Source organism: Pelmatolapia mariae, linkage group LG3_W (genome assembly GCF_036321145.2).
Source record: "Pelmatolapia mariae isolate MD_Pm_ZW linkage group LG3_W, Pm_UMD_F_2, whole genome shotgun sequence".
Classification (NCBI taxonomy): domain Eukaryota; kingdom Metazoa; phylum Chordata; class Actinopteri; order Cichliformes; family Cichlidae; genus Pelmatolapia; species Pelmatolapia mariae.
Genome location: NC_086229.1, coordinates 172,326 through 189,421, shown reverse-complemented (window position 1 = coordinate 189,421; position 17,096 = coordinate 172,326). Strand labels below are relative to the sequence as shown.

At 41.8% G+C, this 17,096-nt stretch overlaps 1 protein-coding gene across 1 annotated transcript in view; it reads right to left on the bottom strand.

The window, feature by feature from the left end:
• The window catches only part of LOC135932564 (uncharacterized), a 38,968-nt gene that overhangs the window by 17,583 nt on the left and 4,289 nt on the right, over nt 1-17,096 (bottom strand). The window contains exon 2 of the mRNA XM_065470048.1: nt 3,004-3,351. Within this exon, the coding sequence (XP_065326120.1) occupies nt 3,004-3,351 (348 nt within the window). The remainder of the gene's footprint in view (nt 1-3,003; nt 3,352-17,096) is intronic.

Below are 17,096 nucleotides of genomic sequence, written 5' to 3'. Positions count from 1 at the left end.
GCACTTGTTGCAGGCTGCTAAGTTTGCATCTTTTGCTGTGAAGTACAGCCAGACTTTTGACCGCTTCACCTTGGGCATTTTTAATCTGTAGCTCTGCTCTAAAAGAACATATGTACCTGGGCCCGCCTACTATCCTTGAAAAGGTAAAATGATTGGCTTGAATTCAAAGTGTATGACATCTCAGGAATAAAAAATCACCGAAATAAAGCACCGAAATGTGCGCTGCTTTTTGGTCTAGTTACTACCATTAATGTCAGGATACCGGTATCCATCCCTAATATTTACCACAGCCTGTCGCTACCAGAATGTCATTCATAACTTTTATGAGGGCTGTCTCCGTACTGTGAAATGACTTAAAGCCAGACTGAAAGATTTCAGACAATTGAGAGTCATTCAGATAGTCCATCAACTGAATATAGATAATCCTTTCCAGGATCTTACTCAGAAAGGGAAGCTTAGAGATAGGTCTAAAATTTGACATGACTGAACTGCCTGGTTTCTTAAGTAGGGGATGTATAACTGCATGCTTAAACTCGCTAGGTATTTCACCAGTCAAAAGACTGGTATTGATAATGTTCAAAATGTGTGGTTCAATGGTGGGAAATACCTATTTGAGAAAGCACGGAGGAACAACATCATTCGGAGAACCACACGGTTTAGCATTTAACACAAGTGTCTCTAAATCAGGTAGTGCAATTGGTAGAAAAGCAGAAAACAGACATGAGCAAGAAAGATGCATGACCGGGTGAGCAATAGACAGAGTCGGAGGTCTCAAGCTAGCAAACTTGTCCACAAAAAAATGAATAAAATGATTGCACATAACCTCAGAAGACTGCACAAAAACATGGGCTTCAATATCAAGAACATGGGCTTCGATATTAAGTACAGAATTTTTAGTGTTATACAAAACATGAGGGTTATGCAAGCTAGCAGCAATAAGTTGAGAAAAATAGGAGTGCTTGGCGGCCTTTATTGCTCTCTGATAAACTTTCCAGCTAGTCTTCTGAGCTTCCAGACATACATACACGAGTCCTTTTTTCATCATCTTTCACATCTTCTACATTCTTTTCTAATGGCTCGGGTAGAATCAGTTATCCAAAGACTAGCCTTGGGCTTGCACTGTCTGAAACTTAAAGGAGCAACAACATCAAGGATAAATTTACGAGCAGAATCCAAATAAGAAAGTAATCCATCTGAGATGGACAACTCAGGAGGATAGGACAGTATCTTGGCAGTATCTGAGCCAAAAGCACGATAGCATCGAACAGGTACAGCCTGTTTAACAATAGGATTAAAAAGAACACTGTCACATAAAATAGGCATATGGTCAGAGAATACGGCATCCTCGACAAGTACGTTACGGACAGATAAACCATGTGATAAAACCAAGTCCAATGTGTGACCACGTTCTTGAGTGGCACCTTTAACAGACTGAACAAAATTAAAAGAGTCCACTAGATCCAGAAAGTCCTTGGCTAAGGGCTTCCCCGGGCAACAGATATGTATATTAAAATCACTGAGCAGAAGGATCTGGTCATACAGTTATGCACGGTTATGCACGGTATGCAGCGGAGGCAAGTGGCCCAGTTAACACAAACAGAGTTCGAAACTGGTGTGTTGATGGGGATAGCTGCTTAAAGTTAAGATGTGCCTTAAAAACAACAGCTAGCCCTCTTCCGCAACCAGAAACTTCAGAAAGGGCGCTTAACTCACCGGATGGAATCCAGGTTTCAGTCAGACAAAGAAAATCCAGCGCATAGGAAGAGAAAAATTCCTTCAAAATGAAGGTCTTAATCACCACAGATCTCGCATTAATTAAACCCAACCTAAGGGGAACTGGGTCGGGAGCTTCCGAGGTAGTAACAACCAGATCCACCGATCGGAGGTTTGTTCGGTCCACTCCATGCCAGCACAGATGCCGAAGAGGAGGGGATTTGGCATAACTCTTCTCGAAAGATCTAACAACAGGAACCAACCAGGTGGCAGGCAATGGCACCAAGAGTCGCGGACAGAATCGACGAATGAAGCAAAGCTCATGGGGAAAATATGAAAACTGGATTCTCACTTGACAATGCAACCTCCACAGTTACCTCGTCTCCTGCGTCGCTTCAGGTGGCAGAGGTAAAGAATGCCAGTACGGTGGTAAGTCTTTCAAATAGGGAGGCAGGAAGCCTTGGTTGTCACTTCCAAGCCGAGCTAAAACTTGGGTGGATAAACCTATTTCCAATAATGTCTGGCGAATATAAGACAGTGACATGTGGCACAAAATTAACTAAAAACAATAAAACAAAACAGCGCCTGTGTGTTTGGCACGCTGTCTCTCGTTTATCTATCTTGAGAAAATCAAGATGGCGAGTATCGAAACTCCAGGTATTGATACTCAAGGGTTTGAGCTTTCACTCAGAAAGCATCGGGCCAAAGACAAAATAAATCTGGACTTGAGAAAAAATCTGTTCATGAGGTAATTTTTGTTTTTTGGTTAATAACTTTGTTTATGTGTGCAAAGTAAACTCATATAATGACGAAAAACAAAACTAGAGGGTTTGAAACTGCTTTGTTAAAAATGCCTTCCTGTCTTTAACGACACCCGGTAAATATGTTTTTATAAAATGAACTTTCATAGGCGGGCTAATAATTTGTCCTCTTCTGTAGTGTGTATAACTTCTAACATCTGATCTGGTGTAGGATAACATATTTGAGGTATTCATGTCAGCAGTCAGCTGTCGTAGACAATCTTTGATAAATGTAACGTGTTAAACCGTAAATTTAAAAAACCTACCCTTAAGGATACTACAGTTACTAGCTACACTCTGATTTACACATCACACTGATATGTACACATATTCGAGTGGTTCCTAACATGAGCGTAATATTTACATCAGGACTACATCAGGACTAACTGGATGAAAAATCTCAATGATCAATTTCTGTTTCAGTTTCTAGGATTAAAGCTCAATATCTGTGAAGGATCTTTGACCTGTACACAAGGTGTTTGTGGCTGACCTTTGACCTGCAGCTGGATATCTCTCAGTCGCCGTTCTTCTGTCCCATCACTGATGGAGCAGGTGTAGATGCTGCTGTCAGTCTTTGTTGGTTTTGTCAGAGTGAGGCTGAAGTCTCCGGTGTCCAGAGCATCAGGTCTCATCGATGTGCGCTGGCTGTAAAGCTGGTTTTGTCCTCTGAGATCGTCTGTTTCTTCTTGTCTCACATGGACAGATTTGGGATTGAGATCACTGCGAGTCCACATCACTGTGGGATTCTCAGGTATAAACCCCAAGTACTGACAGGGCAGCAGGACATATCTTTCCCCCTCATTCACCTCCACCACAACAGCCAGGGCATGCTGGGAAACTGAGGACACACAAATAAAAACACAAACAAATGCCCATTGATGACATCATTCACAGCTGTAACCCTCTGGAGGCAAAATTCATTCAGGTTAATACTAGGGATGGGTATCGAAAACCGGTTCTTGTTGAGAACCGGTTCCCACTGTTTCAATTCCTTGGAATCGTTTGCCATTTTTGCAAATGTAGAGAGTTGAAAATAGCTTTCTAGTAAAATCTGGTATCAGAAATAAACTGGGGAAAACAGCCCCCCCCCTAAAGGTTTTTGTTATGATTGTATTTGTGTACCTGTCAGTTTACAATGCTATTCTGCATCCAGCCGCTAGAGGGCGCATTACGCGCAGTGGTATCGAGTAGCGTTTTGGGGCACAGAGGAAGAATAAACCTTCCTGTTGTGAAACTGACATCAGCTCAACGTGTGTCCCTTTTTCTATTCTTTATCACAGGTTAGTAAATGCATTTAAATGAATGTATACTGCAGACCTTACAAACAGAGGATGTTGTTTATGTGGGTAATGAGCGCAACTCGCTAAAGAAATGGATTCGTTCTGAGTTGTGTCTGAATTGTGGGTTAAGGCTGCAGGCTAAATGATGCTAATGCTAGCGGACTGGGCTAATGTGGGATACTGAGTGTGTGTGGGGAAGCTAATCTGACCTGTGAGAGACTTCTGGACTGTGAACTCTTAATGTATTATGCACTCTGATAAATCGGTTTTATACTATGTTTTATTCTTGTGGTTGATGTTGTGGTTACAAGAACAAGTCTGTGGTTTAATACAAAGACATTTATAGAGTGTTATAAGGAAACTGTTTGATCAATGCTGACTGCACAGTAGTAGTGAACGCTGTTAAAGGAGCATTGCACTTTATATAGTTGTAGGTTGTATAAGAACAGTGAATGTTTGTTTTATGTCAAAGACATTATTTTCTTGTAAAGAGTAAAATAGCTGTATATTAAAAAAACAGAAGTTATATTGTCAGTACAGTGGAAATACATTTCACATAAATAAGTTAGTGCTGAACGAGAATTAAAATGTTTAAAAACGAGTTAATTTTATGATGTTTGTAAATGTAGTTAAAAATGAAGTACAGAGTACACTATTGTGTTTTGTTTATTCTTGTAAAACAAATGTGTTTATTGTGATACATTGTGGATCTGATATTATCAATGGATTTAAGCAACATTTTGTTTATGTTTTGTCAAAGTTGTATTGAGAGATTTATACAGTCTCTAGCTCAGGGAACTGTGGCCATGTATGGTAAACTGGACTGAAACATAAGGCCATTTCTTTGCAGTTAGTATGGTGATACCTGAAGCTGTTCTAAGCTGTTGTGAAGAATAAACCTTCCTGTTGTGAAACTGACATCAGCTCAACGTGTGTCCCTTTTTCTATTCTTTATCACAGCACCACACGTTGTTGAACAGGAAACCAGTTGCCCCTCTGGTCATCATCTTAGGGAGGCAACAATTCTGGGGGCTCGTCCGGGATTAGCGCCATGGCGGTCAGGTGCTAATCAGCCAAGAATTGCGGGATCCATATCCCTCTGATGCACAGCATTAGTAACGATTGACATCAGGTATCCAGACATGGCCTCTCTGCATGACCTACAGTGGGAGATCCAGAACCAGCTTCATCAGCTGACCAGAGCCGCTAACAGGGACCTGCTACATAAACTTGCAGTATTGTGTCAAGAAGAAGAGGTGGAAGATGTTCCCGGTGAGGATGCAACTGAGGTGGAGCTCTTTGACTTTATCGTTGACTTTCTGAGAAGTAAACGACTGAAGAGCCTCGAAGATCAGGGCATGTCTCGTCTGCTTGCATTTCGTGACCTCATTGATGACCTGCAAGCACCCCAGGTAACTGTTGAACTTGGTCATGCATCTGATGAAGGGGATGCTGTTTCTGTATCAGAGACTGAACCAGCAGTAGTAGCATCAGTAATGAATAAGAGAGTCCCAACATCAGTGATTGCTGATCCTGTAACTGGTTTAGTAAAACTGACAGATGTTGCTGCATTGTTACCACATAGAGAATTTAAGATACATGGTGGTCAAATCTCAGACTCAGCTTCTGATTTGAGTTTTAACTGTCTATGTAAACAAATTGATGAAGGTCTGGCTGAGGGGTTCTCAGAAGCTGAGGTCTTAAGAACAGTGCTCAAGGTAATTAAGCCTGGTACCTTTAAAGACATGCTCATGACCAAAGACACCCTGACCCTTGCTGAGTTAAAAAGGTTCCTTAAAGCACACCTTAGGGATAAGAGCAGTACTGAATTGTTCCAGGAACTAAGTAACGCAAAGCAACATGACAAAGAAAGCCCACAACAGTTTATGTATAGACTAACGGGGGTCAAGCAGCGTATAATGTTTGCTTCTAAACAAGGTACAGACTTTCAATATGACAGCAAACTGGTGCAGGGGGTGTTTCTTCATTCACTTTACCAGGGGATGAATGAAAAATGCTCATACATCAGACGAGATCTTCAACCACATATTTCAGACATGAATGTGACTGACGACTTTATACTCGAGGTGATCACAAGATCACTGAGGGAGGACACCGAGAGGAAAACCAGGTTGGGACAGGTATGCAAACAAAAAGCAATCAGTATCAATACAGCCCAGCTGGACAGTGACAAACAGAATGCCATTCAAGTGCAGGCAGAGGTGCAGGCCAATCGCAGTGCTATACAGGAGTTAACAGCCCAAGTGTCATCTTTGGCCAAAAGTTTGGAGAAAGCCATCACACCGGTAGTGAATGTGGCAACAGAAAATGCTTACAACCCTTTGCCACACGTAAAACAGTCAGCTAAGCCTGAAGTTAAAGGGAAATGTCACCAATGTGTATCCCAAGGAAATGACATCTGCTCACACTGCTTCCGATGTGGAAAAGAGGGACACAGAGCTATTGGCTGCTTACAAAAGGGAACTCTGTCGGGAAACCGGGTGAGGTCGCTGGGGAGGGACCACCAGTGACCTTGGAGAAAGCAGAGTCCCCAATCCCAGAGAAGCTGCACTCCAAAGAGAAAATTCCATCTTCAACCAGGACCTCCAGATCGTGTCAAGTGTCCAAAAGGGAGCGTGTTGCTCAGCTGATTGGGGGTAGGTGTATGGTAACTTGTTATCTAGATGGGGTCAAACTTCAAATGTTGTTGGATAGTGGGGCCCAAGTAAGTATTGTGGAGAAATCTTGGGTGCAAAAAGCCTTGCCAAATGTGACAATTAGGCCACTGGAAAGCCTACTCTCAGATCACCCACTCAAAGTCACTGCAGCTAATGGGACAGATGTGCCGTTTGAAGGATGGATAGAAGTTTTTCTTGAGATCACAAGTAGCAGACATGGCTCAGTTGCTATTCATGTTCCCATGCTAGTAAGTCGCGGAGGGCTGAGCAGCCCGCTACTAGGCTTCAATGTGATACAAGAGATGATTGCAGGGAATGGTGATCAAAGAGACGACGGCAACTTAGTGAGTCTCCTTTCAGAAGCCCTGAGAATTCAGAAGAGTAATGCTGAAAGCCTTGTTTCGGTGGTTCACACAAAGCAACCCCTGGAAGAGTCAGAATGTCCAGTATTAAGAGTTGGAAAGAAGGGACTCACCATCCACCGCAGTCAGATCTGTCAGGTGAAATGCCGCATGAGAGCTTTTCCTGGAGGAGGAGTCATGTTGTTTGAGCCGAAAGTAGACTGTCGCTTGCCAGATGGGTTGGAGTTATTTCCTGCGCTCGTTGATGTGCCGGCTGGCGCCTCAAAAATAGTGAGGATACCAATCCAGAATTCAACAAGGCATGATGTTTTTTTACCTCCAAAAGCAGTGTTAGGATTCATTGAAGAAATTGTTGAAAGCACGCCTGTAAACATCCATCCAACTATGCAGGGGCCTGGAGAACCACACAATGACACCCTTCTGTGCGCTACCCAAACAAGTCCAACCAGTGAAGAACAAAGTAATGGGAAGGAAAATGGCCGGGCTGGCAGTGTGGAGGAAAGATGGCATCCAAATGTTGATTTAGATCACCTGCCTGAGCCTGACCAGAGCACGGTACGGCAAATGCTTTATGAGGAATCAGACGTGTTTGCTCGTGATGAAGGAGACATTGGGTGTGTCCCTGGCTTACAGCTCAAAATCAATACGACTGATGACACTCCAGTTCAAAAAAGCTACAATTCCATTCCACGGCCACTGTTTAAGGAGGTAAAGGAGTATATCCAGAATCTCCTAAACAGGGGGTGGATTAGGAAGTCTGTTTCTGCCCATTCCTCACCTGTAGTGTGTGTGCGAAAAAAAGACAACAGTCTTCGCCTGTGTGTTGACTTCCGTGTGCTTAACCGCAAAACCGTTCCAGATCGTCATCCACTCCCACGGATCCAGGATTTGTTGGACAGCCTAGGAGGCAATTCATGGTTCTCCATCTTGGACCAAGGGAGTGCGTACCATCAAGGGTTTGTGAGTGAGGAGTCAAGACCTCTAACTGCCTTTAGCACACCCTGGGGACTCTACGAATGGGTACGAATACCCTTCGGCCTGACGAATGCACCAGCTGCCTTTCAGAGGTGCATGGAGGGAGTGTTAGAGGGCATCAGAGACGAGTGTTGCGTGCCGTATTTGGATGATGTCCTTTGCTATTCCAAAACGTTTGATGAACATGTAGACCATCTAAGACAAGTGTTCCACCGGATGCGACAACACGGTATTAAGCTTCGCCCAGCCAAATGTGAGCTCTTTAAGAAACAAATTCGGTACATCGGGCGAGTGGTGTCAGGAGAAGGGATTCAGATCGATCCAAAGGATTTGGAAGCAGTTCTGGCCCTGAAAGACAAGAAGCCTCGCACAGTTGGAGAGGTCCGGACGTTGCTTGGATTTCTCAGCTACTACCGGTCCTTTATCCAAGACTTTTCACGACTGGCGAGGCCCCTGTTTGAAATTCTCCAAAGCCCAGCTGAGACAGGTCATGCCATTAAGCCTCAGACTGTTAAGGGAAAAAGTCCAGCGACCAAAGGGAACAAGGGGCAACTTCCCTCTCGCTCACCTGTCACTTGGACTACTGAACATCAGAACGTGGTGTCCAGGTTGGTGGACATGTTGACAAACCCCCCCATCCTGGCCTACCCAGATTTTGATCTTCCATTTGTGTTGCACACAGACGCTTCAAACGAAGGTCTGGGAGCTGTATTATACCAACGCCAAAACAACAAACTGCGTGTCATTGGGTACGGCTCCAGGACCTTAACACCTGCAGAGAGGAACTATCATCTGCACTCGGGCAAACTTGAGTTCCTGGCACTTAAATGGGCTATTTGCAACAAGTTCCGGGATTACCTGTATTATGCACCAACTTTCACGGTCTATACCGATAATAACCCCTTGACCTACATCCTGAGTTCAGCAAGACTGAATGCTGTGGGTCACAGATGGGTTGGGGAGTTGGCGGATTTCCATTTTGACATTAAGTATAGACCAGGAAAGAGGAACGCTGATGCCGATATGTTGTCCAGGTATCCCGTGAACCTGCAGCAGCAGATGAATGACCATACAGAGACAGTGTCACCGGAGGTGGTCTCTGCCGTGTGGCAGGGGACAAAATTGGTGCAAAACGATGATGTTCCCTGGGTGGCTGCATTGCAACTAAACGGTGATAATGGAAATGCTATACCACACAATAGTGTTTCAGGCATCATTCCCAGAGATATGAGAGCTGCACAACAAGCAGATCCAGCTATTAAAGAAGTTACTTCTTTGAAACTGAGAGCATGGACTCCAAATGAAAAAGAGAAAAAAACAATGTCTAAACAGACAAGGAGACTGCTCTATGAGTGGAACAAGTTAGAAGTAGAAAAGGGACTACTCTACAGAAAAACAATCCAAAACCGACAACTGGTCCTCCCTGAACAGCTCAAATCAGTGGTACTGAAAAGCTTACATGACGACATGGGGCATGTAGGTTCTGAAAAGGTGATACATCTTGCCCGAGAACGGTTCTATTGGCCGTACATGCAGCAAGATGTGGAAGAATACGTGACAAAAAAATGCCAGTGTATTAAACAGAAGCACCCCAATATCCAGCAGAGAGCTCCAATGGGATCCCTCACCACCAGTGCACCTTTTGAGTTGGTCTCTATTGACTATTTGCACTTGGAGCCAAGCAAAGGAGGATGTGAGTATATCCTTGTCCTCGTTGATCACTTCACGCGCTTTGCGCAGGCATACCCAACGAGAAACAAATCAGGAAAGACAGCTGCTGAAAAGATATTTCAGGACTTTATTCCTCGCTTTGGGTATCCAGAGAAGTTGCATCATGACCAAGGACGTGAGTTTGAAAACAGCCTGTTCCAAAGACTGCAAGAACTATCAGGAATTGCACACTCACGCACCACTCCTTATCATCCTCAGTGCAATCCAGTGGAGCGATTAAATCGTACACTTCTCCAAATGCTGCGCACCCTACAAGAAGAGAAAAAGAGTGAATGGAAAGATCATCTGCCTCAGATCGTGCATGCCTACAATTGCACAAGGCATGACGCAACAGGGTACTCTCCATTTTTTCTCTTGTATGGCAGGGCTCCACGGCTACCAGTTGACCTACTTTTTCACCAAGGGAAAGACACTGAGGCACAAAACCACCAAACGTTTGTTCAAAAGTGGGCTGAGAGGATGCGAGTCGCTTACCAAATAGCTGCAAATAACAGCCGACAGTCCTCAGCCAAAAGCAAAAAGCAGTACGACAGACATGTAAGAGGTACCACTCTCCAGCCAGGTGACAGAGTACTGGTGAAAAATTTGTCAGAGAGAGGAGGGCCAGGAAAACTGCGCGCCTATTGGGAGAAGGTAGTACATCGCGTGGTGGAGAGACTGGGAGATGGACCAGTCTATAAGGTACAGCCAGAGAGAGGTAGTAAAGCCATGCGGGTTCTTCATAGAAACCTCCTACTACCAGTAAACGACTTACCTTTTGAGGAAGAACTTCCTGTGGAAGAAAAGACAAAAGCAAAAAGGCAAAGACAACCTGTAAGAGATGTCAATGAAACAGCGACAAGTAGCTCTGATGAGGAAGATAGTTATACCTACCACCATGGCCTCCGGAGCAAGATTCCATGCTACAGACTCGTGAACCCTCAACAACAAGGACCTGCCATGCAACAGGAGCACCCTCAGCAACAGGAAACTGTCATTCCGAAGCAGAATCCTCAAAGCGAGCCCAAGCTACGTGCGACAGCGAGAGAGTTCTGTCCACTTGACAGGCCAGAATATGGGGGAGAGCAAGATGTTGTAGAGGCTGAGGAGTTAGCAGAAAAAGACATGGAGGAAAGGGATGGAGAAAATAGAGAAAATGACTTTGTAAGGAGGTCACAGAGGAGGGGGAGACCAGCAGAAAGACTCACGTACAACGCACTGGGTCAGCCATCATACTGTCACTGGAGGGCAGATATGAACACCCTTTCGGCTAGGCAACCCTGGATGTGGACACACAGCGTCCCATCATTCTTTCACCCCATCTATTCCCAGCCGTACTACCACAATGACTTCACACTCATACACTGATGGGTCCACACATGAAGAAACAAATGTCAGGAGACATTCTTTTAAGTGGGGGAGAGTGTAGAGAGTTGAAAATAGCTTTCTAGTAAAATCTGGTATCAGAAATAAACTGGGGAAAACAGCCCCCCCCTGAAGGTTTTTGTTATGATTGTATTTGTGTACCTGTCAGTTTACAATGCTATTCTGCATCCAGCCGCTAGAGGGCGCATTACGCGCAGTGGTATCGAGTAGCGTTTTGGGGCACAGAGGAAGAATAAACCTTCCTGTTGTGAAACTGACATCAGCTCAACGTGTGTCCCTTTTTCTATTCTTTATCACAGGTTAGTAAATGCATTTAAATGAATGTATACTGCAGACCTTACAAACAGAGGATGTTGTTTATGTGGGTAATGAGCGCAACTCGCTAAAGAAATGGATTCGTTCTGAGTTGTGTCTGAATTGTGGGTTAAGGCTGCAGGCTAAATGATGCTAATGCTAGCGGACTGGGCTAATGTGGGATACTGAGTGTGTGTGGGGAAGCTAATCTGACCTGTGAGAGACTTCTGGACTGTGAACTCTTAATGTATTATGTACTCTGATAAATCGGTTTTATACTATGTTTTATTCTTGTGGTTGATGTTGTGGTTACAAGAACAAGTCTGTGGTTTAATACAAAGACATTTATAGAGTGTTATAAGGAAACTGTTTGATCAATGCTGACTGCACAGTAGTAGTGAACGCTGTTAAAGGAGCATTGCACTTTATATAGTTGTAGGTTGTATAAGAACAGTGAATGTTTGTTTTATGTCAAAGACATTATTTTCTTGTAAAGAGTAAAATAGCTGTATATTAAAAAAACAGAAGTTATATTGTCAGTACAGTGGAAATACATTTCACATAAATAAGTTAGTGCTGAACGAGAATTAAAATGTTTAAAAACGAGTTAATTTTATGATGTTTGTAAATGTAGTTAAAAATGAAGTACAGAGTACACTATTGTGTTTTGTTTATTCTTGTAAAACAAATGTGTTTATTGTGATACATTGTGGATCTGATATTATCAATGGATTTAAGCAACATTTTGTTTATGTTTTGTCAAAGTTGTATTGAGAGATTTATACAGTCTCTAGCTCAGGGAACTGTGGCCATGTATGGTAAACTGGACTGAAACATAAGGCCATTTCTTTGCAGTTAGTATGGTGATACCTGAAGCTGTTCTAAGCTGTTGTGAAGAATAAACCTTCCTGTTGTGAAACTGACATCAGCTCAACGTGTGTCCCTTTTTCTATTCTTTATCACAGCACCACACGTTGTTGAACAGGAAACCAGTTGCCCCTCTGGTCATCATCTTAGGGAGGCAACACAAACGATTCCCTTATCGATTCCAGTCGCCCCGAATGACATCACCACGTTGCGGAGCGTCATTTACCTGGCAGGAAACATGGCGGCTCAAACGCTCAAAAGTTTGTTTATACTTTACGAGAACGGATGACAACAGGGCAACTTGCAATACTTGCAAAGTAGGTATTTCACTTAAGGGAGGAAACACTACGAATCTGCAAAAGCATTTGCTCACAAAACACGCGCGATCTGCTTTATTACAAAACCTGCCATTACTGTGCATTTAGGTGACCGTGATGAGAGAGACAGAGTCTGGCTGGCTCAGATGCTGGCAGTTCTCGCTGCAGTCTACCGGTAGCGTCTCCTTTCAGGCCAGGATAGACGAATGTCACCGAGCAGTGACTAAGTTTGTGGTCAAAGCCTTGCACCCATTTGTCACAGCAGATGCCCCCGATTTTCGGTAAGTGAAGGTGTTTAATTGTAGGCAGGGACATTACTGGATATTCTTGTGTAATTGCTACAGAATAATTTATGTTATAGTACAGAAGAATATTTATTTTATTATTTTACATTTGCTTTTTTTTTCCTGGGGACCCTGTGACACCCCATTGAAGGCTGGTTCTCTTGAGATTGCACTGTTGGGTTTGTAACGCCATATTACTCCTAAATTTCTATCTTGTTCAAAGAGAAGCTATAAAACAAAGTTCTAAGCTAATCGACCTTAGTGTTCTCCTTTTTCAAAAGAATCGATAAGAGAATCGATAAAGGATCGAATCGTTAAACTGAATCCAAAATGGAATCGGAATTGTTAAAATCTTATCAATACCCATCCCTAGTTAATACTGTGTAATGGTACATTATTAGTGTATATTGATTACATAGATTCATAGTAACTGATGACAATTCTAACACTTTAACATCAACAGCTAGTTAATTTACATAATGTGAGTAATAAAAACTTCTCATCTCCAGGGTTGCGCAGTAAATAATTAAGTAAACTTTTCAGCTATCTGGACTTGAGTACTTTTTTGTGACTCCTTTTTACTTTTACTCCCTACAATTTTAAACAAATATCTGAACTTTCTACTCCTTACATTTTCAAAACAGACTCGATACTTTGTGGAGTTATTATTAGTATTTCATCACTGAGACCCTTTAACCGATTTAAGCCTGACCAGAAACACATCAAAGTAAATCCTGTTCATTTATTAATCACCAGGAGATATCACATAAAAAGATGTGTCAAAGTCAGGGGTTAAAAGTGGTTAAAGGGGTTTTTTTTGTTTTTGTTTTTGCCACAACACCTGAACGACTGCACGTGTTGTTAGTTGCAGTAATTCAGCGTCTAGCTAGCTCTGCTGAAGGGGAGCAGGCATAAAGGGAGTAATATTTTTTAGTGTCAGGTCATTTCTGCTGATGGATTTAAATAAAAAAAAACAGTGTCTGACTGGTGCACAGTGGCTGTGGTTTCATGGCCACAGTTAGCTTACATCAAGTGTAGCAGAGATTCATATGAATGACAAAGAGCAGCAGGTCAGCTGATCACAGCCTGTAAAAATAATCATGCTGTTTGTAGGTAGAACTTAACAAAAAAGCATTTTTCTGCTTAAAAAAGTAAGTTGTCTACATGTACACGTTTCCGTAAGTTGACTAATCAATGTTAAAAGTCAGTGCAACACAAAATTAAAAATCACCTCCTTAATTTCCCATATGGAAAAGATATATATAAATCTTATAAAGTCTGTATCGGTCTTGTGTGAAACTTGTATGAAAGGCATACGAGAGTGAAAACAGATATAAGGTCCCTTGAAAAATTATATAAATGAAACTTGTATTTTTTGGATACTTCCTAAAACAATATATGAAAGTAATTAGGAAGTGGCCACTTTCATGAGTAAATCATATAAGCCTTATATGATTTACTATATGAAGCAAGCCAAATCTGATGCAAGTCTTTTATAAGTTTTTTCTATTTCTTTTCCATATGGGTTAAATGTTTGAGTACATTGAACAAAATACTTTTGTGATCAATCAATAACAAAAAATATTAAGTTTGTGTAACATGTAAAAGCGAGTTTAAACATCCTTCACGTTTGAGTTGCCACGCACTGGACCATAACATAATAATTGAAACTACCGTTAAAAGCAAAAGAAGAAACAGAGGTTGGCAACACTACCTGGTAAGTTTCTTGTTTTATACTCTTTTATTATTATGTACTAGTTCTATAAGTTTACTGTGTAAGTTTAGTCTGACAATGGCAGCTACATGATGTAAACTGAAACTTAGCCTTAGCCTGTTATTTGAGTTGTTACTCTACAAAAGTAAAAGGCATGGTATTTTTTTCTGTTATTACTTAAATCTGTCACTTTGGTGGTTACTTTGGTTAGTCATAGGTTTGTATGAGACCATGCATGCAGCACAGGGCAACCCCGTAGCATATGTTTGTATCATCACGGGCACAACAGCATTCTTCTCGCTTTGTGGGAGTAGAGGTGTGTTTTCCCGAGAGTGTGTTGGGTAAGTTAACAAAGCACTGAATTCTAGTGATGTGCGGATCGATCCTGAAATATCGATTCCTCCGATACCAATCATTTATGTTCTAGAATCGATTCTCACATTAAAATATCGATATTTTAGTAATTTAGGGTAAATTTGTAGTTTATCATTAACAGGAACACAGTGGAAAGAAACTATAACATTCGGATTGTCTACATTCAAAGGAACTACTTCATCTTCCGCCTTTCATAGTCATGTGCGGAAATACGGCTGTCTGTCTCGCAGCCCCTTGGCGTGCGCACTCACAACAATGGCTGAGCGTAATTAGAGTCATGTGCGGACGTATTTTACCTCCACAAAAACTGAGACGTGGTTTGCGATACATGTGGCAAAAACGTGAGGTGTTGTGGCCATACTAAGGAGATATTCAAAAGGGCTGTTGGGGGGGGGATAAATACATTTTACAGTGTTTATTTATCGGATAAAATACGTTAAATGTCTGGAAACAGCGGGGGTGTCCAAATTCAGAGGCTGCTTCCACCTGAGGACCCGGCCGTCGCGGTCTAAAGAAAGCCGGGTAGTACGGCACGAGATCCGTCGGTGGAGTGAAACTGCCGTCTGCTCTTTGCTATCTAAAATATAACAGGGCGCTGGCGTAAACTCTCGACCGTCTCACACTTCGTTTAATCAGTTTTCTGTTTGACGTTTATTCAGCTGTGTGAAAACCCTGGAGTAACCCTCCTGAGGGATTAATAAAGTTAAATTTAATTTAATCTAATCTAATAACTTTAATCTAAAACCGATTTACTCACGAACAAATAAAACACTGAAAAAGCCAAACAATAACATTTTTAAGTTATGAAAGTGACTTATGCATCATGTTTAAGTAGTGAAAGACCGCGGGGGTTTGAAAACGATGTGTCGATCGGCTCAGATATTTGAAGTTTACACAGCTACATTCTCACCTGAAAATATGTTAAAAGTTTTTTTGCGACCCAGAAAGAGAAATAAGAGTAATATTAAAACTAAGTAGCTGTCGTCATTGTTGGAAACTGGAATTGGCTGGGCCGCGCTATGAATTCTGCAATATGGTTTTTCAATTTTGTTGTCCGGGTGGAAAATCGGGAGAAATTCGGGAGAATGGTGGCTCCGGGAGATTTTCGGGAGGGGCACTGAAATTCGGGATTCTCCTGGAAAAATCGGGAGGGTTGGCATGTATGGTTGTGGCAACATCACTAACCTTGTCAAACACCTCAGAGTAAATCATATCACAGAATATGACGAGCGTATGTTGAGACGAACTGAAGAGGAGGAGAGGGACAGGTGCTGCTAGGGCGAGACAGACGTCTCTCACGGAGTCCTTTAGTGCTGCAGGCAGGCAAGGTGTTCAAATAGCGCACAACTTCAGTTTTTTTATTTCTATATGATGAACCCTGCATTATTAAGTGATAAAAACAAGTAATCTGATGTCCTGTAATTATTATGAAGCTATAATTTGAGATACAATAAATAAAATAAGTTTTTGTACAAAGTATCGGTATCGGATCAGTATCGTCGATACCACCCTGAGTATTACTTGGTATCGGATCGGAAAGGAAATCAGTGGTATCGCACATCACTACTGAATTCTAAATAGATGAATTACAAGTTATATTTACACTTTAAAATGTCATCTTTAAAGACCTGAAATTTGATGGCTTTAATCATAATTTAGCAGAGTAGAGTTGTTGTTGTTTTTTTGTTTTTTAAAAAGGTTAGCTAGCCATTTCTTTTAGCTAGCAAACGTGCCTCACAAATAAGAGAGTACATTGTCAGTTTTTCCACTTATAATTAAAATTTTTCACTTGTCAGGGTACAATAAATTGTTATCAGGAGAGAGTCCAGCCATTTCCCTCTGAGTTTGAAGTGTGTAATCCACTTGGTACCTCAAGAAAAAAAGCACAAAATTACAGCACTGTATTGGATTTTAGCTAATGTACCGCCATTGCTCAGGTGACATTGTGTATTACATTAACATTTTGTACTATTTAATTGTGTCTTCTTCTTCTTCTTTTTCCACAGATGAATAATGAATTGTAAAGGATCACCACTGTTAACTTGGAAATAACATTCATAAAAACTGGACCAGTATTCCCTGGCCTCTTCAGAAGGAGGTGATGCAAAAATTAAGATCAAGCGCATCAGGAACATGCTGCAAGAGGTGATAAAAAAAAGTAATTGAATAAAACTTATAATCTTACTCAACAAAAGTTAAAGATTTAATTCTTTATCTCAGGAGCATTGCTGGCTATGTTTTACTTAAGAGTGAATAAGTGATAATCAGAGGTGGACATAGTAAAAATTTGCTGAAGAAAACATCACTTAAAATATGTTTTTCTGTTTTCTGTGTTGTCAGA